Here is a 20,913-nt window from a genome sequence, read left to right as displayed (position 1 = left end):
TGGGAGGCGAGGTGGCCGCTGCTGCCTTCCCAGGGCGCCGGGCCCGCTGCCGCCTCTCCGCCATGCCCGGCCCGGCCCCGCCCGCCTCCGCCCCGGGCCTGCGCCCGGGCCCGGCTGTGGGGCCGCAGCTCCGCCCGCCGGCCGCGCACGCAGCGGCAGAGCTTTAGTTAAAGGCGCCCTGGGAAGGCAGCAGCGGCCACCTCGCCTCCCACCCTGCGTGTCCCATTCCAGCAGGGGTGAGAGTGCACTCCAGGTGTTGCATGGCGCCGGTAACAAAAGCATTTTTGGAAGCAGCGGTGCAAAGGGACGGGATTGATGCCACCAGAAACCTCCTCCTGTTTTCTGACAGGTGCCCAGGATAGTCCCAAGGACGTGGACAGCTATTAAACATTACCTCAATCACCGAGGTGAACAGACACTCGAAGTCGAGGCAATTTAGGTTGAAGTATAAGTAAAATATAGGTTAAAAATTAGGTTAGTGATTCTTTGCTGCAGATTGGAAAATAGAAGACCTCAGAGGAACCCAACCTACAGCCTGCCACCACATGAAGGGGGACCACGAGCTCTGAGAACCTCCTTACCTGGGTACCCCTCCTGTGCCAGCTGGATGTGCGTACTATTCCCTCTGCCATACCTTTCTGAACACCTTCAAAAGTTAGAAAATTGTGATTTGGAAATAATTATTTATTAATAGCTTAACAGTGCTAATAAAATTTGTGTTCCACTAATTTTAAAGTATCAGCACTGTAGAATCATAGAATATCCCCTGTGGAAGGGATCCACAAGGATCATCTTAAGTTCAACTCCTGGCCTTGCACAGGACAGCCCCAAAAATCACACCATGTGCTTTTTGAGAGTGTCAGCCAAACACTTCCTGAACTCTGTCAGGCTTGGTGCCATGATTACTTCCCTGGGGAGCTTGCTCCAGTGCCCAAACACCCTCTGGGTGAAGAACTTTTTCCTAATATCCAACCCAAACCTCCCCTGACTCAGCTTCATGCTGTTCCCTTGGTTCCTGTCACTGGGCACCACAGAGATCAGTGCCTGACACTCCACTTCCCCTTGTGAGGAAGGTGTAAGCTACAATGAGGTCTCCGTCTCCTCCAGGCTGAACAAACCAAGTCACCTCAACTGTTCTTCATAAGGCTTCTCCTCCAGGCCCTTCATCATCTTCATAGTCATCCTCTGGACACTCTTCAATAGCTTTATATCTTTCTTATATTGTGGCCCTCAAAACTGCACACAAAATATTGAAGGTGAGGCCACACCAATGCAGAGCAGAACAGGAGAGTCACCTACCACAACTGGCCAGAGATGCTGTGCCTAAAGCACCCCAGATAAGGGGTAGATAATGGCCAAGAGAACAGATTAATAAAAGCATTGGTTTTGGCATGTAAAAGTACAGTAATTTTCACTGTTATTACTCACAGTAAAGGACAATCAGACACTTGAATGTACAGGCAAACTTTTTTACAAGAAAAACCTAACACATTAAAGACTCAAGAGTAATTTCCATTTTATTTGTTTTACAAAGTCAAAAACATACAGATTTTTTAGTCCAATGCTTTCACATCAGATCCAGAGCAAACCAAATCACGTGCTCTTGGAGAACTAATACCACCAACTTCACCATCCCTGTTCCAAAAAAATTAAGAAAACTATGGGATAGGATCTGCATCTCAGATTTGATCAGCACCATTGCATCGGTATTCAGGATTTTTCAATGTACAGATATGTTAGCCTCAAATCATGTCTCAGTGCAACACATCTACTTCAAAATCAGAGCTTGAAATAATTCTTTGAAGGACAGAAAAAAACCTCCCCTCTTCAACCATAGGAAATCACCACAGAAAACAGTGATAGCTGCTTGCAATTTCATTTGCCTTGCAAGTTTTATACATTTTATATTTATAAAAATGAATTTTGGAGACCAAAATCTTTAAATAGAGTAGGTAAATACAGACAACAGCAGTGCAGACTTCTCATGTACTCTGATCCCTGTGTCCAAGAGTTAGGTAACTTGAGCCTCACTGAAGCATTCCACTTTGGAACAGAACCATGAAACAAATCAGTTCATTTTAATGCAATTAAATTAAAACTGTTCTACTTTTTAAGACATTTCTTGGTTCTCATTTTTAAGGCCATCTAAATATTCAGGATTCACATTTCAAAGGACCTCACGAAAAAGACAGACTGATACATAACTTCAAAAAGAATTTAACCACCGTTGCTAACAAGGAGAGTAACTCATTTCAAGCTCTGCATTTAAAGTACCCATAATCTTTTACGTAGCAACCAGCACGTAACATGTAACTTGTGACATTTATCTACATTGTGTTATCACCACCTATTACAAAGAGCAGGCACTGAACTCTTAAAAATGTTATTACAAATCATGAAGATTACATATTACCGAAAAGTTAGAATCCATATTCAAGACCCCAGATTTTAAATGCTTCCCGCAATGTTACTTTATGTATATATTTATAGATGAACTATTACACTTATTTTGGTTTTTGGCCCATTTCCCTCAAGTTCATAACCAAAAAAATCACACTGGACCATGTAAGCAGGGGAGCACACTTGAGCTGGCTGATAGTGCAGAATCCTTGCCAAGTATCCAAAACCTGAGTTTCAAGAGGTCAATACTCTGGAAACACTGCTAGGTTACCTTTTTAAATAAATATGCTCCCTTTCCTCTCCTGCCCATCTGTCTGGGAATATATGAGAACTACTCTTTTTCTGCCCTTCACCCATGAGCACAATAATAGATATGATGGACACTATATAACCAAGATGTTCCTCAACAATGTGATGTCTGATCAAGTCCATGAAAATTTCTTAAAGCACAGTGCAATTTTAGTTCAAAGCACTTCCCCCCTCAGAATATCTATAAACAAATAAAGCCTATTTTTCAATCAATATTACCAGTCAACAGTCTTGTTTCACCTGTATCCTCAAAACAAGACTGTTTTGCTTGTTAGAAAGCACACCTACGATTAGAGATGTTTAAAACATTAGGTCTACTTGATGCTGCAGCATGGTATGGAACCTGCAGGAGTCCCAGGTTCCCAAGATCAAGTTGCTTCCTACTTACTTCTCCTTCATTTTTTTTAAATAACGAGCCCGCATTTGTTTGTTCACTTTCAAGATTATGTTCATGGCAGTAGATGTAGGTAGAAGAGAGGCGACCCATCCCTAAAAAAAAACAAAAAACCAAACCCAATTAAAAAAAAAAAAAAGGGGAGGGGGTGAGGTCTCAGCGTTTTATAACCTGTACTAATTACTCTTTTTCCATAATAAACACAAAGGACTTTTCAGATCCTGACATTTTCCAAGGAGACTTACCATGAGTGCATGAGGTAGGTACCCGTTGGTCCGGGACTGCAGGCCCACCGTGCCCAATGCAGCTCTGACATACGTTTCAGGACTGGGCTTATCGAGGGTTGGCTTGCGGATTTTGGACATTTTTGTTGCCACATAATACGGTAGAACACTCTGCACACAGAAAAACTCATGTTAAGCAGGGAATGCCTTCAATATTAACTTAAAGATCCATCATGGATCTAAAGTAATTGGACATCAGATAGTCTGTATACTGAATTCTAGTTTAAGGCAGCCTCATTTTCAGTTCTAAGATCACAACTGGATCACAATATAAGATCGAAAACTTTTAAATCAGATAACCCATGGGTCATATTTGGACATAGTTCAGTTGTCTGCTGACAGTCAACATCACTGGCTGGAGCCCTAGAAAAACCACTCATGCAAGGGTAGGGTTGAAAAGCAAAAGTGCAAAACTTCATTCCAGTTGTTTAATAGAAAATGCTGTACTATTGCTTCTCTGTAGTAAACCCCCAACATTTGCCTGGTAAGGAGGCGCAGAACCCAAGACAGGGATTTTGCAGTAAAAGCTCCTCAGTTTGGCACCTGTACAAAGGCAGGAGGAGGAAGGAGAAAAGAATGCCTGGAGACTTGAAACACTGAGCTTGTAACTCCACAGCAGGGCTCAGAGGACAGAGGAGATTGTCAGTGTCAGAGTGGAAGGACAGAAAGAAGGATCAAGAAACAGAGCACAGTTAATGAGGTTTGGTAGCAATGTTTGGAAGCAAAACAGAAACGTCATGCTGGGTCTCAGAACTGTCCATAATGGAAAGGCAAGAGAAAGCAGCACGGATATATGCTGGTGGAGGGACACTGATAGCAATGGTAGGGCAAGATAGACCTGGAGGATCCAAAACCACCTATCCCCATCTCATGCTGCTGGAGAAGGAAAGGGAAATGCACATATACTTGTACAGTAGGAAGCAATGCTCTTTCCTCATGGTCATGGTTTTGGCAATGCTTTCAACTTGTCCTCAATTTCTGCCTCTAAAAGAGTAATCAAAAAAGCCCTGCTCTATAGCCCTTAAACAGATATTAAACATACCATATCTCAACACGCCTAGAAAGGTGGGAACTTCATCACCACTTTGACAAGGACCTCCTAAGACACTGTCAGTGGCTCTAGCAGTGATTCAATAAATCCAGCCACTACTGCCCATCTAGCGAGTGCTGCCACTGCTGTACCTTTACAGCAAGTACCTGAGAAGTGTGTGTCCACTTCTGCTATACTAATGGATCTCCAAATGATACCGTCTCAAAAACCAGTATATTTGGGCAAGTTACAGTTTGTAAACCTGCTTCCCCATGTTAAGTCTCTTAAAGAACAACAACCACACACGCCTAACCTCAGAAACATTAGCTGTCGCTCTCAGCAGCACAGCAGGGAGAGGACCCCTTCAGTTCTCACTGAGTGTATCCATGCCACAGCTGTGCACATTTCAACAGAAATTTTACCACCACAAACAGGAAACATTGGTATGTCTGCTCATTCCTTCACCTGAGAACATCAAAACTGTGCCCTTCTGTCTGTAAATAGGACTTTCAATAACATACTGCATGAGTCCACTTTCAAATGGGAAGGAAAAACATGGAGACCTAAACTGTAGAAGTGAAAGTGACTACCATACCTTTAAAGTCACCAAAAGCTACAAATGCTTGGATGAGAAAACTACTCATTCTGCTACCATAGCAGCATAGATATCTCATTTCAGCTCCAGAACATGAACCTCATCTATTTTTCAGATTACATTTCTAAGATGAATCTCTACTTTGATGTTTAAAAAAAAAAATTACAATTTTAAGCTTCTTATTCACCACCAAATGATATCTGCAGCACCCCCACCAAGTATGGCACAATAGGTATGATTTATTCTCTGTCTCTGCTCAAAACAGACTTCAAAAGTGAACTGCATGACCCAGTTAAACCACTGGATAGCATGAAGGGGCAAACAATTGTGCATGAGGATACCTGAAAAAGCAAGCATATGGTAGTACTATTGGACTGATCCACAGATTTCAAGGCACATGGAAGCATGAGATTAAACTCTAACATTTTTCTTTCGCCAGAAAACAAAAAGTCAGGTACTTACCTTTAGATACATTAGATTTACCATCTTTGTATTAACTGGACCTTATTTTAATAGATATCAAGAGACCTGCTGAATCTATTTAGTTTTCTCCCCTTCTTCCATCCCACAAGGAACTCAGACATTCATGAACAGGCATAGCGGATTAAAAAAAAATTCACCACCTTTAGGTGCAAAATGCATTTCAGCATTTTGCATTCAGACAGATATAACCCACACTACCTGGGCAAATAACTCCCCTTATTCAGGGAAAGCTTAGCCTGCACTACAGTTTCAAAACATGCCTTAAAAGTAGCTTATGTCAGTGTGATGTGACTTGCTCACTTGAAACATTTGCTACTGCTTATAGCTCTGATTCTTATTAAAATTGGCTCACACTCAAAATTGGGTTCTTGAATATTATTTGGATGTAAGCAGTCAGATCTCAAGTCCTGAACAGTCAATAGTCATAAGTCCTCCAAAGTCAGAATAGCTTGTTTACACAATTTTATCACCTTTTTACCTTACTTTTAAAAAAGTAAAAAGACCTGAACTCTCAGATGTTGCCAAGTAAGTTTCCGTCCCTTTTCTATGTGGGAAAAAGGAGAGTGGGGAACATAAAGGGGAAATGGAAGAGTTACATCAACCAAAGCTGACCTGTATAGAAAGCTAAACAGCAGAGCTAAAACGCTTTGGAGGAAGGAAGGCAATGCCATTAAACATCAGTTTGGTGACAGCACACTTTTGTGAATACCTGGAGATAGAGCTGGGCCTGTTCAGTGTTGTGAAAAGGAAGCTGGTGGTGACATCTTACCTGCCTAAAATTATTACAATGGTAGTTATAAGAGCCAAACTCTTCTTGGTAGTGCCTGATCAAATGACAACAGGGAGAACTGTCTGTTTGGCTGTAGACTGTCAGACTGGACATAAGGGAGAAAGCTTTTTTACTACAAGAGCAGTATAACATTCAAGCAGGCTGTCCAGAGAGCTCACAGCACCCCTGCCCTTGAAGGTTTCCAAGATTTTGAAAAGCCACAATTAGCCCAGGACCTAGTGCCAGCAGCAATCCCACTGCGAATTGCTAGGCAATCCAGCTGCTGGGAGAGCAGGAGGTTAGGGTAGAAAACTTTCTGGCAATCTTTTTAAATGAAGATTTTCATGAATTTGTGGTCTGATATTTTATGTAGTGAATACAATAAAAGAAAACAGATAATGCAAGTTTCTACCACTATATTTTTGCTATGCATAGTTATGAAGTATAGAGGGATAATGCCAATAACTAAGTAAAGTATAAAAAGGGAGTAAAAGAAAGGGTCAAAGAACCAAGCAATGTTCTTAGACATTAAAAGAGCAGAAGTTTCAGAAAAGCCTGCAGAAACCTTTCAAGGAGAGATCTTTCCAAAAGTCTTGAGAAAAGTCATTGTCATCTTCCTCATTTCTTTTCTTTTGCCTCTCTTCCCCATGCAAACACACACAGAGTTTTAACCCATGCTATTACTGTGCTGCTTCTGTAAAATTAAGCAGATCTGTCAGCAAGAAGAGTGTATTTTTAATCCAAAGATGGCTACACTTCAACGAAAGCACTATGAAAACTAAGGTTCCACAGAAGGCAATCCACTTGAGCAAGGCACATACTTGAGGCTGATATTAAGAAACTAGTAAAATCCCACCAGCATTTTGTTTCTGTTTTTCACACGGTGGTGCTCTGCAGGTATTGGCAAAGCAAAAGTTAACTAGTTTCAATGATGATGATCTAGCTGGAAGGGCAAGTCTGGAATTAAAAGTGTTATGCTTCTGAAGGTCACAAAGATGAACTTCAAAAAAAATCTAAGAGGGATGTAGTCTTCCTAAGGGATTGAAGGAGATAGGTCAGCTAGTCTCCACAGGAAGGTACTTGTAATATTCATTAGTGGCTTATAGTGACTTAGGCTGAAACAAGAGGACAAGGACACGGACTGCAATAAAATTAGCGTAACAAATTGAAGCTGTGACAGCTATTGATAATCAGACCCACATAACTCAATGGCAATTCACTATCTACATTTAAGGGATAAAAAGCAGTGCTGTCAGGAATTCAGCATCCTAAGCCAACATCAGAGTCGCAAAAGGACAGTTTACCACAACCTGTGAAGCTTTGTACAGGAAAATGTAACCGTAGATACAGAAAGTTAGATTTAATTCTTCATTTGTTTATAATCCTAAAAATGTAAGGCACCAAAAACCATTTTCTTAGCTTTTCTATACCCAAAAGCTAGAAAATCTTGCCTATACTATGAACATTCATACTGTGCTTAATGCCTTTAGCCAAGCACAAGTTACCGGGTTGCCTTTTCAGTCTCAATAGGTACTCCACAGTCATAAACAAACAGTTCTTGCTCCTCCTTCATTCTCCTCTCAAACTGCTACGAGTACTATTTAGACAAAATCTGGGGAGGAGGAGACAACTGCACACAGAAACAACACATCCCAAAGACATAACACTTCTTTCTCCTGCAAGCATCTGTCCCTAAGCACCCTCACACTGAAGTAACTATGAACAGCTTTGCCAAAGAAAACACCAGAAAACAGAGATTAGATGATGTACCACAACACAGGCCCAAAAAAATTCACACCATCTTTATTGTCAGTGAAGCTGTGTGTTGAAGGGGCCTGTGTCTCAGTTTGTACACAGACTTCAGCAGGAAAGAAGTCCTCCCAGAAAACTTGATGATACTGATGTAGGAAAGGGAAATACTCTGCCAATTCCTTGAGTCTCATTTTCAGACTGAGATCACAGAGAGGGCCACATTGCATGTAGATGAAAATGACTGGAAGAACAGCTGTCTGATAGTCAAGCTAAATCTGCAAGTAATACAATTTGAAAGACACTGGGGAGATAGAAGTAATGAAGAAGGGTAGAAGTGAAGAGAAAGCTGTAAGGAACTTGCCACGTGGTAAACACTGACCCACTGCAGAACAGTTTGGGGCTGAAGCCCTGTGAGAAGAGAAAGTAACAAGGAGACATGAAACACTGAAAAGTTACTCCAGCTAAATCCACTTCAAGAACTGAGAGCACACAAACCGACCCTGTATGCTGAACCTGTATGCATTCAGAGTGCTGCCTTTTTATGCATCCTTCATTGCTGCACATTAGTTTAGCTGAAAGGTACATCCCATAGTGCTAGGGCACAGAATCAAGCACCCAGGGGAGAAGTTAAACTTTCAGGGCTGTACTCCAAGTTATAACGTTACCAGTGCAAATCTAAAGTCAAGCAGTTAGGATGCTTTCAGGGTCCGCCTCCTGCCCACTGCCAACAGATCCCAAAATAAACAGCACCCCTTTAGATATTTAGCATAAGGTTTAAATCTAGGAGGTTCCCGTTAAAGGGTTGGTGACTGCATGGGAATAGCTCACCCAACAACTATCTTTTTTCTTAATGCAATACCTTCTCAGGAAATGTGACAGGACATTTTTAGGTGAGAAGTTCTTGTTTTGCTAAATATGTTTAAAAGGAAAAAAATCTAGCACATCAAAAAGGTAACATAGCCTTAATCTGGTAACAACCTTCCTATAGTATTAGCCAGTAATAAGAGTTATGCTCTTGTGTATGATGATTTCACAAGTAAGGCAGGCAACTTTGTGCCTTACCTTTCATAAAGCCTTTGAAGTTCACATGGCTTTGAGAACCACCATACAGAATAGAGGAACGAGAGGCATGGACATAGCTAACCCTGTCTGTAAGGTCCCTAACTGAACTTCAAAAAGACATACCATTGTCTTCACAGTACAGGTAAGATCTCATACCACCTTTATTAAACTGACTCTTGCTCTGGAGAGGTTTAATCAGCAATGGAAAGTTCACTGTTTGTGACCAAAGCTGGAAATTCCAGCTTTGGAAGCAAACACTAAGAGTATGTGAGAAGTGATATTAAAGCAAAATCCTATAAAGCTGTGAGAAACTGGCTTGGTTTGCTTTTGTGCCACACCAAAAACAATTAAAACCATGGAAGGTAAACAAATGGGGAGGGGATAAGGAGGGGTATGAAGCAAGACTCATTAGCAATACAGAAAAATAAATCAGTCAGTTACCCACAAAGGATCTTTGAGGCTTTTGTTCGTTCTTCAACTATGCTCAGATTAGCAGTTGATTCACTGACACTGCAGGGATTCTACTATTCCAGTTGTTCGAGCTGTTACCCATGGAATGCCTGTACAAATGCATTCCACAAGTGTTTTCCAGTAGATGAAGCTCCATAAAAATGTATTCTACATTCTACAGCACTGTGCACAGTTTTATGGAATACTTTATCCATAAAGGTTCAATTAGCACCATCAGCTAAAACCAAACCATGTCTTTTGTTTGCTTCAAGACCCATGGTTTCAGAGTAATTTAAGAAAGCTGCTAATGGGATCAAAGGAAATCCTTATCCTTAATCTGTGTCACACACTCATGAATAAGAGAACATGCCGATTCCTTTTTGTTGCCAAGACACCAATGTTGCTGTGGTAACCACACTTACATGAAACAAACTACTCACCTGCACAATGATGCCCTTGCTCTTGTATTCTGCATGGAGGCATTGGGAGAAGAAATCCACAAAAGCCTGGAGAGAAAAGAAGGGAAACATGCAGCATGCTACACGTTACAATGGGAACTCTAGTTTGACAGTTTTGTGTAAGAGTATTTGAATTACTATTTGGAGTTCCTGTTTTCAAAGTGAAAACCCTAGGTTTTCAATAAAACTTTGCATACAAGAGCAATGCCATTCAAACAAACTCTATGCTTAGGAAGTACTTTTACAGAAGCAAGACTCAATCTAAACAAATAAACCCCTTTTCAATTTAGAAGAAAAAGGAACCAGATTTGTTACATAAAGCCTAGTTAAAAGAGGAAAAGAAGACTTTATGTTCACATTGTTCACTACTTATGTCATCTCCTTAGGTTTTTTTTTTAAGAGTGATTTAATTGGGTTCCTCTTGTGCATGATTTTTAGAACATAGTGTTTAAACACTTAGTCCTCTGCCTTTACACTTTTAAAAAATGCCACCCTATGGTGACACTTCTTCCTAATCCTCAAGTCCACCTCCACAGATTTTCTTCCAAACTTCTGGAAGTTTTAGAAATCGCAAGCCAAAAAGTTCAAAGAAATAAATTAAAGGGCTTAAAAGGTGGATGTTAGCACCTGCCTTCAGGATGCCCTCAAGGCTGCGTCCTTAACCCTGCCAGGAAATATTGTCCTGAGAATCCAAGGCTACCTCAGCAGTTCAAACCAGCACAGCTTCCCACTTCCAAATTCTTCTAAACCACCTTTCCACTCTACCCTCCTACAGTCCAGTGAGACAAAACATGGGTTCTGCTATGGTTTCTTGTTTTAGTGAAGTGATACAACCAAGTAGGATGAATAGAGTACCTTCAACTGAATGAACTAAACTCTCCTATCCATGCTTGAAGCTAAAATAAACACTAAGTAAATTAGTTCAAGTATTTAAGAAGCAGTTGCTTCAGACCAGTTTCAAAACAAGCAGCAAAGCTCTAGTACTGCACCTCCTCTACAGTCTTCCTTTGGTCACCATGTCACCAGTGGTTTAACCTAAGTCCTAACTGAAACCAGCACTTAAAGTTGGCAGTGCCCAGTGTTTTTCCTATCAAGGCCATCCCACTGAACTCAGCCTATACGAGAAGCAACAGAAACACTCCCACGCTACTGGACTATTTCAGCAGACACTCTTCTGAGCATACTCTGAAGATCTGAAATAAAACTAGATTTTGCTATGTAGCAGGTAGGTCCTTTTACTCTTCTTTAAGTTGCAGGTATAAGCTAGCAGGATGCTCCTCAAACCATAAAAAGCTTATCTGCTGTTCAGCTGTTCTTTCCTTCTCCCTCTCCCTGAGTGTAAATTTGTAACAAAATTCAGTACTCAACATGAACAAGACTGAAAGTCTGGTCTAGCAGTAACTATTCAAGTGAGCTGACCACCCTCTTGAAACAATAAGGTACCTGCACGGACAAGCCAAATAGTTTCGTGCAGTTTCTGAACACAGTTGCCAGGTGCATGTGTAATAACTGCACAGAGTATACTGATAATCTATTTAAAAGAACTATATTATGTTAATAAAAGTGCTTTGATCATTCAAATTTCTAACTATTCCTCCATGACAAAAGTCCTGATGTTAGCTACCACTCCAAACATGGAGACACAGTATAAAAGACTGCCTTCTCTACTGGTTGCAAAGAGCTTGCAATAAAGAAAATGTTCATTTTATATGAGAAGAAAAAGCAACTTCCAGTATACAAACAACCTTTGGAGCTTTTCTTCTTGAAAAATTTAATTCAAGATAAGTTAGGTTTTCTACCTACATGATCTTAAGCCCTCCAACAACCTTGAATCTGAAATCTTAAGAATGCTCTCTGAGTAAACATTCCTTGAATATGCACATAAGCATTGCATGTTAGAAAATTTCTTCTCCTTGGATATCCAAATATCTAATAACAAACCCAAACACTAAAGGGATGGGGGTGAGGTGAGAATTGATATAATCATGTTTTACTTCTCATTAGCATTACACAGGTAGATAGGTAAACCTGTCAAGATTTAGCACTATGATTTCTTTTAAAGAGTCTCATTTCACTGTAAGCTAGGGAATTCTCTACAGGAAGGTTAAAGAGTTGGACTGCATTTGTTCCTGATAATTAGTCAGTCATTGACTTACACCTGAAGGATATTATGCTTTAAACCTCCTTTATATAGATGAGGGGGGGAAAAAAACCCATAGAAACTGCAGATACAGTCTTTCTATAGCTACATTAGGGGAGTCACTTTCATGCTTACTAATCTTGCTGTCGTAGAAGACGGGCAGTGCTGAGAATAGGCAGATTACTCAACACGTAATTTAGTTTTTTAAGGGGAGGGGAAGAAATATTTCACATTCCCATTGAAAAAAAAAGACTAAACAAAGCAGTGTAAGGTGTATTATCACTAAAATCAGAAGCTCAATTAATTCCATAAAGCTGAAGGCACTGCCACAACAAAAGTGACCATTTGTATTAAAACAAAGAACTGTCCTCTCAGGAAACAGCTATTTCAAGGGGAAATTTTATCAGCTAAAGCTACTTCAGGCTTCTAAACTTAAATATCCCCTCCTTTAATATGAATAAAATAGTGTGCATCTACTCCTTTCTGGGAATATGAAGATGTTACTGAGAATCTTGGGCGGTGCAAGTGGCTGCAGCCACCCTGACCCCTGAGGACACAACCAAGACCAACATATGGTGGTCAGGCACTGAAATTTAACCACTCACTCCGCAGGTAGGGTGAGAACCCATAATCCCCCAGTTCTGTGATGTACATATTCTCATATTATTGGTTCACGCTTTCCCCTCCCTGTTTTATGTATGAAGGTATAAAAATTCATTTCACCTAATTAACTATGCATCAATTCTAGAAAGTTCTGTTATCCTCAACACCCCATTGGTTCCTTCCCATAGTCCCTCCTATGTGTTAATCCCATTGGTTCCCTCAGCTTCAACCCTGCCTCCTTTTCCCCATCCTATTAGCTGTATCCCTTATCCCCACCTTTCCTACCCCACTATAAAATCCCTGGACACGCTCAGATTTTCGGCTTTTCGTTCCTGGTCTCTCCACAATAAACCTTCTCCATGGAATCCATAGGAGGAGTCCCCTCTCTCCTCCTTTACCTCTGCCCGTGTGCTCTTCTATCCAGCTTTGAGACAGCTCCCACGGGCGAGGAGCTCACCCTCTGTGTGTAGCTGCCTTGACTCAGTGGGGTGCAGCCAGAGCTCCGGGCTTCTCCTAGCTAGCGCACTGGGGACACCCATCACCCACAAGAATCTAGAGGAAACGTGGGTCTGTTCGGACACTACTGAAGGTTTCTTCATCCTGTCAAGGTTCTGCTTAGACTCTGAGATGCTTGAAGTATTTAAGGTAATTACCAGGTATGCCAGAAAAAGCTGTAGTGCCATACTGCTTTGATACCAGTGTCAATGTCTCTTGCATTCTGTTTTACCACATATGCTTCAGTTCCATGCTGTGTACCCATATTCTTTACAGTGTTCACTGGAGATACTTTCGGGGGTTCTAAAATGTTGCCCTAAAGTACCTCTGGGAAGAAAAACATTAGACCAGCTGCAAAAAGATGTAACTGTCCCGGTGGACACAAAGAGAAACAAGAGTAGGTGAACTTAAGATGAAATGTAGATCATAGAAGTTAGGGGAAAGAAGTTTCAAAGCCAAAATAGGAAAACGTGTTAAACTTAGTCAATGTCCTTTCTCGACCTCACACTAAGCTTGTTTGGTACACTACCATCCTTTTCCATGTAAAAACAGAATGCATGAGGAAATACATAAAATAGTCATTTCCATGCCAGTAAACCCTCGCACTCAAGTTTTCTCTCAACCTTCCAGCTTCCACTATTGGAAAAGCTCAAGACAGAAACTCTACTTTTAGTTCATGAAAGCACCACTAGATGGACACCAAAACATTTATTCCTGTAAATGTTGCTTCATGTTTGACACTTGATTTCAGTGTGGAAAGGAACACTTACCTTGGTTGCGGAGTAAAGAGTCAGCAGTGGAGACGGATACATCCCTGTAGCTGATGAGATATTCAGGATTACCCCTTTTGATCTGAAAGGAAGCAAACATATATTATCATAAAATAAACATCTTTCATGTTTCCAAAAATTACAGCAAGCCTAAACAAAACCCTTTAGAATGCAACTGAGATTAAGATCTGTTTAAAAGCCCCAACCAAATCCTGAATTGAAATTCACTTTACATACATTGTAAGTATCCAAGCAGCTGGTATAAATCAGGAACAACTCCAAGGTCAATACAGCAAGAGAATCAAAGCTGTATTTATATACACATATACATACACACACACACACTGAGCTAAACTATGCAAAACCATTGAGTCCAGCTGGCACAAATTCAAAAGGAGCTCCTAAGTCTTGGGATAAGATGGCAGAAATGGCAACACAGGCTTGTTGTATGATTTCTACTTTGATAATACACCTTCTAAATGTTAGTTCATGATGGATTTTCAAGATAGGAAGCATCTGAATCTACTGCTCAAATATAGAAGTGTTTTAATAAATATGGAAGATATTCAGTGGATGAACCCAGAAAATGAGAGTTGTTTTACATCTGTATTACAGTAACACTGAAGGTATTCATCAATAGTATTTTGGTAAAGATACCAGAAATTAGCAACCTCCTGCTCTGTCAAGCTGTTCTAAAGCACGTGCAGGTAGGACAGGAAGGCTCCTGACCTCCCAATACAGACTGCTTTGGGCCATGTCTATTTCTGAGATGAGTTTTACCTACAAAACTAGACATATTTAGTGCTAGGTAGAAAAAATAATTCATTTTAAAAGCTTCATGCAAATTAGGGCAATTACTTTGTTAGAAAGTCTGCAAGACAGTCCAACATAGTGAAAGATACATCTTTGCTTCTTCTGACCCTGTTGGAAATTCCAACCAGTTTACCTGAACATAGTATAAGTATGCCATGCTCAGTGCAGTGAGAACACTCATGCAGGTAGACATCACACAGCTCAACTCCTGCAGATTCACTTGAGTTTCCATCGTATTTGTTCAGCCACGTATACCCTACACCACTGCTGCCACAATGATTTAAGTGACCATCTTAAAAACAAGCAGTAATTTAAGTAAGTCCCCATTAAAAATTAGAACAGTATAAATGCTTTGGAAAGCATGACAGATTCAAACCAGCATGGCTTGAATACAAGTGATACAATACATAGCCATGATATAACTGTGAATTACATCTGTGACTAAGTTGTCACAAAGAATGAGATGGCAAATGTGACAGAAAAGAATCATTTCAGTTATTCAGGATTTCAAGCACCTTTGCCAAAGTTCATTGTATTTTTCAGGAGTTCCTTGAAAGGCTTGGTTGGTGAAATAGAGTAGTAATATGAATCAAAACACGCAGCATGGAAAGCATAAGACCACAAATTAATCATGAATTTTCAGGACAGCAAAAGGTTAACAGTTGAAGCTACAAGTTTTTTGTATCAAGACAGGTGGTGATTGTGATATTTATTCATGAGCTCAAATGGAGATTAGTAGTGAAATGAGTATTTATGCAGTTTTTAAGATAGTACCAGATTGGAGAATACTATAAGGTACTTTTTTTAAAGCTCAGGCTGCTTTGAGAACATACTGCAGAATGGCAGATGAAAAATCAATATTAACAGTGCATCAATAACCAACAATGCATACCAAAGAAAAAATTATGAATTAATCACAACCTTGCAGGACTCTAAATCAACTGTCCCCTCCATGAAAAACCTGAACAAGAAGTTCTCATTTGTGCAGCAGTCACCAAAACCAGACAAACAATAGGATGCTGGGAATGGCAGGGAAAGATCCTTCACCACCACCAAAATCTTGTATTACAGTCTACAAACCATCTTTATACCTCCAAATACAGACCAGAAATATTAAGAACCTGATGATTTAAGAAAGGGGAAGAGAAGAAAAAGATGTCTACCCTGATATAACAATTTAGTTATTTAAGAGACTATTAAGAGCAGCCATGATAAGAGTATACAAACTAAGGAATTAAAAAGATCAAGATCATGATTTATCCTCTCAGAATACAAAAGAAAGGTGACATTTATTTAAATGAAAGACTGAAATTTAGATCAGATAAAAGAAAGTGCTCTTCCCATATTCAGACTAGGGAGTACTTGCCACAAAACTTAACTGAGGACAAAAGCTTAACAGGATTCAAAGAAGAATAAGCACTGATATGGATAAACAGGAGCCTCACGCTTTTAAAACAAACTGAAGCTGCAGAAGAGAGGCTGACATTCAGGCTGCAAGCACAGGTCTGGCAGTGTCTAGCTGCACTGCAACTTTGTAGCATGAGTCGTGACCACCACCTAGACAGACTGAATTAATGGTTTGACCCAGTGAAGAAAACCCTCTTAGAAACACAAAACATTAATAGCTGCCCCTTGCAGAAGCTCTGTGTATTGGTCTCTTTGAAGCAGTCAGTGTCACTGGGGGTTCTGTGGTTTGTATTTTCACATTTTAAAGAAAACAGTCCTAGCCTTAAAAGCCTGTAACTTAAAACCTCCCAATAAAATGAAATTGAGAAGCATGTGTGTAGGGGGAACACTTTCAATTACTCCAATTACAATTTTGTTTCTTAGAGGAATTGCAGAAGGAATGTTTTTAGGGAGGTATCTGAAGAATTACTCAAGCATCAGTGTGGTAAAAAGAAATTCTGGCTCCATCGAATTCAACTGTGCTATTAATGAAAAACAAACAAACAAACAAATGTTGGTTAAGATGAAGAGAGCCAGGCCCACACCCTCACACCTCCCTGTCATTCTACCTTAAGTGGTCCAGCACCAGGGAGGCTAAATTTAGCCATCTCCCTGTTGCTGTGGCAACCAGCGCCTGCTCCAGCTGCATGCCAAGTGGAAAGAGCAAGCTTCTTCTGTAATCTAATTATGCACTTGCTACTTCCCTGGCAATAAATACCATAGTTTGGTATTTGTCTAGCAACAGCCAACTGATTTTTGGTGGTGGCTTTTTTTGTTCCTGAAGACATCAAGCCTTGATTTTCAGCTCTATGAGTTTCCCACCTCAGACAGTAGCCTGAGTATTTACACAGGAACTGCTCATTTAAGTGTAATAGGAGGCTTCAGATAATAAATTATCACTTTAAGTGTTCAGAGCACAGGAGAGAAGCCACAGCAGAGAATCTAAACGCCATTACCAGAAGTAGCATCCATCTAATGCTGCTGTGTTTATTATAAATAAAAAGTGAAAGGCACACCAAGATGTAGTTTTATTTTCTCTTATCAGACCTGGATGCAAAGCATGCAATGTATGCTCTATTTTTCTACTTACCTTGCAATATATTGCCATAAAACCAACATTCAAATACGCAAAAGTACGCACTAGAGTGAGCTGCAAGATGCTCTAGCATGCTACGTCACAGCTATCTACTCAACATGCTCTCCTTCTTGGACAAGTGAGGAATGACAATGAGATTCTTAGTCTAGCCTTATTCTTAGAGCCTGGAGCCCTTTTTCTAGCCTGTGGTCCCATGTGAGAAATATATGGTTGACCTAAAGAGCCGCTAAGTCCAGCTCCAATTCATTCATGCCCTTGGATTCGCTGGACATCCATGTCCTCCTGTGGTTACAGACTCCTAGCAGTGTTAATGGCCTGTGAGCTATGACTCTGCAAGAGCTGGCAGCTTCAGGCATTGCTTCTGTGCACTGCAAACCCAACCAACTTCACAAAAATCAGACAGAAAATGGAAGCTTTTTCAAATATTTTTCCCTGGGACAGAAACCAAGGCCATCATCCTAATGGAACAGTCTGTTAAAGTGGTTCCTTATATACATGAAAAAGTTCAAGATGTATACTTAATTTTTTTTAAACCACTATTAACCTTTTCTTTCCAGGCTTCTTGAACATTTATCCTCAGAATCCCTGAGGTAGTCATGCAGTTAGAGAAGTAAGAGGAGAGATGACGTGTGCTCAAGGGCAGTCAAAACCAGAAGTCAGCAGGATCCTGGTTTGCTGCCTTTCATTCAAATCATCTTTCCCAGGTGGATGTGTAACAGAAAAACATACACAGGATATTCTATAGGTAGAGTATACATCATTCTGTCCTCAGAAGCTGAAGAGACTACTCTGCCAAATGGATAGCTACAGTATTTCTTTAAACAAATAAGAAACCAAGGCAAGAAACTGTTTAGAGTTTTTAAGTTCCAAAACCTAACAATGAAACAACATTAAATCCCTTGAAAACCTTTATGGTTTTGGTCATGGTGGCACCTTCAGAGGGCAGTGGTTTAACAAAAAACAAGTCCCTTTATCCATCACTAATAGTACAAGGACAAGGAGTAGCTTCTGATTTACAAGCCCTGAGTATCTATCACAACTGTACTATAATCCTCACCCTCTACTTCAGCTTCATTGGGAAATACTACACTCCTGCCCCAGAGCTCAGTCTTGGGTCTTTATTTGTAATTCACATCTCTTTACACGAAATAAACTTATTCATATCTCCTGACTGTTTAAGTAAAAATCTTAGCTCACCATCACCCTGATGTGCTAGACACTGACTCCCATACTGACCACTAGCTCTGGAACAGTTTGTACCCAGGAAGAAGCTTTGTTTTAAAAGTGAAACATCTGCTGTGCATCTGTGCAGCACTTGAATACTGAATTCTGGTCTGCAATGAAGACTCCCAGACAGTGGGATGACACAAAATACACCCATTTTTTTTTCATCATCTTTGCCAGATTTGGAGGCTTGCCTCATATACGGACTCCTCCTGCCGTATTCATTTGCATGGTTCTACAGAATTTTCCCCGGTATTGCGAGCATGGCTCAAGCCTGATCCAGGGCAGCCCCCAGCAAAGGCAGGGTTAGCACCCCAGCAGGGATGGCAAACAGCCAGGACAGCCAACATCAGCTGGAAAACAGCCTGGGGGGACTAAATGGAAATCGTGAACCTTTTGGTTTCACCTGGGAGCTAGCTGGGAAGTCAGTACACGTCTTCCCTATCGACAGTGGTGTGTTATTCTAAAGAGCTGGTCTCCAGTTCTACTTTTCCAAATGATCACAGCCTTTCCTCAATATACCTCCTACTGCATAATGAGAACATATTCTTTGCATCCATTTTACTTACAATGACTTAGAGAAATAGCCTTAAGAAGGTTATTCCCAGGAACTGTAACCACCCCCTCAGAATAGCAGGTTGTTGAGTTAGTGCTGATGAGTCAGACGGGCTTTTTAATTCTGTTCTAAAAGGAATCACCACAACAGTGGAGAAGGGAGAGGAAAAATAAAAAGGGAATCTAGTGGAAAAGGCTTCCACCGTCTGATGATTCATGCACCATCAGCGTGACTCACCCAGCATTACTCTGCCATTAAAACATGAAGACTAGGCTGATTAGTCACAGTAATGAATTTTTCAAGAAAGGATTCTCCCCTATAAATAATGATGACTTTGTCTGGATAGTGTTAGTGTGACTCACCTTTCCAGCATGCTGGGCAGCACCAATCGTGTCATCTGCAAAAGGAAAACATTCGTGATGGCTGAGAATGCAGACACCAGACAGCCAGAGACCGAGGGAAGCCTCCCTTCCTCCCAGAAGCAGCTGCCACCCCCTCCACCCCAAGCACGGCTCAGGGAAGCAGAGACCATACTTTGCGTAGGCAGTTTATTTTTATTCTACCTGGATAACTTGGCTCTGTCAAGTAGTGTGTGCACTGAATCTGGTGAACCCATCCAGCTAGTAGCACAAGAGTAAATAAAACCAATGTCTTCACCACTCTGCAGCATCCGTGGCCTCCAAAGAACATTAAAACACCAGAGTACTACAGTACATGTACCATCCTTCTCTCCCCACAAGAAACACCTGTCTTCCTAGAAACGGACTAAATTTACCACCTCTGCCAGGACTCAAAACATTATCCAATACAGTCTAGCTATGCTTACTGAACTGCTGATTTTAAGACAAAAATTAATTATGGAGCAGCAAGAGCACTGACAGAACTAGCAAATGTAAGTTTCCTACATTATGTTACCTAAGGAAAATACTTAAGACTCCAAAATATTTTTGGCTGATTACACAGATGTTTTCACACTGCAAAAACTACACCCCCAGGAGAAAAGTCGCCTGGCAAACCTCCTCACTGCTCTGGAAACTCCTGCCTTCATTATGACTCTGAGCAATCCATCTACAAGCTGGCTGAAGGATTCTCCAGAGCAGTAATCCTAAAACAAGCTTCCCAGTTGCAGACAGAGCATCTCTGGCAAGTGGAACAAATTAAGCATTGATCCAAACTTGGACAAAATTTTAATTAGTGTAAAATAGTTAATTTTCCCAGTACTAATTACTACCATCCTAAAATACAATTTAAATCCAAAACTGCTGCCTTCATGAAATAATATCAAAATTCTACTTGTACCAAATTCTGCCCTGCCCCAACTAACCGTATGAATGTCACTGACGGCAAAGACAGATCAGACAAGAAATATAAACTGCTACCACTTTTGACATCTGAAAGGTATTCCAATAAAGTTTTTGAGAACACAAAGGGGAGAGTAATAAAATACTAAAACCAGCACACACCAAAATACTCCCACCGATCCCAAATTACCTTGATAGCTTAAAATAAAACATTGAATATTTGAATAGTATGGGAAGAAAAACACACATACAAAAGAAATCAGCATATATAGGCACACAAAACACCTGTTAGCACTTTCATTACAAAGAAACAAATTTTATTGTAAGAAACTACTCATTTTATTATCACCACTGCATTAGCCCTTACATATGACTCAATCTGGGTTTGAGGTTTTGTTTGTTTGTTTTTATTTTTGAATTATAAAACATACCCTTTCAGGAATAAAGGAGAAAAAACACAAAAGAAAACGATCTCAGTTGATT

General features: G+C 40.5%; 1 protein-coding gene across 1 annotated transcript in view; it reads right to left on the bottom strand.

The window, feature by feature from the left end:
• Positions 1 to 1,499: 1,499 nt before the first annotated feature.
• Positions 1,500 to 20,913, bottom strand: part of HSD17B12 (hydroxysteroid 17-beta dehydrogenase 12) — an 84,836-nt gene continuing 65,422 nt past the window's right edge. The window contains exons 7-11 of the mRNA XM_042038454.1: positions 19,492 to 19,526; positions 13,995 to 14,076; positions 9,969 to 10,034; positions 3,349 to 3,498; positions 1,500 to 3,198 (exon numbers count right to left, since the gene is read on the bottom strand). Coding sequence (XP_041894388.1) covers positions 3,094 to 3,198; positions 3,349 to 3,498; positions 9,969 to 10,034; positions 13,995 to 14,076; positions 19,492 to 19,526 — 438 coding nt within the window. The 3' untranslated portion in view covers positions 1,500 to 3,093. The remainder of the gene's footprint in view (positions 3,199 to 3,348; positions 3,499 to 9,968; positions 10,035 to 13,994; positions 14,077 to 19,491; positions 19,527 to 20,913) is intronic.

This window comes from Corvus kubaryi, unplaced genomic scaffold (assembly GCF_017639235.1).
Source record: "Corvus kubaryi isolate FWS band 111438036 unplaced genomic scaffold, C.kubaryi_AGA036_p1.0 37392, whole genome shotgun sequence".
Classification (NCBI taxonomy): domain Eukaryota; kingdom Metazoa; phylum Chordata; class Aves; order Passeriformes; family Corvidae; genus Corvus; species Corvus kubaryi.
The sequence above is the reverse complement of the archived record's forward strand: the minus strand, read 5'-3'. Positions and strand labels throughout refer to the sequence as shown.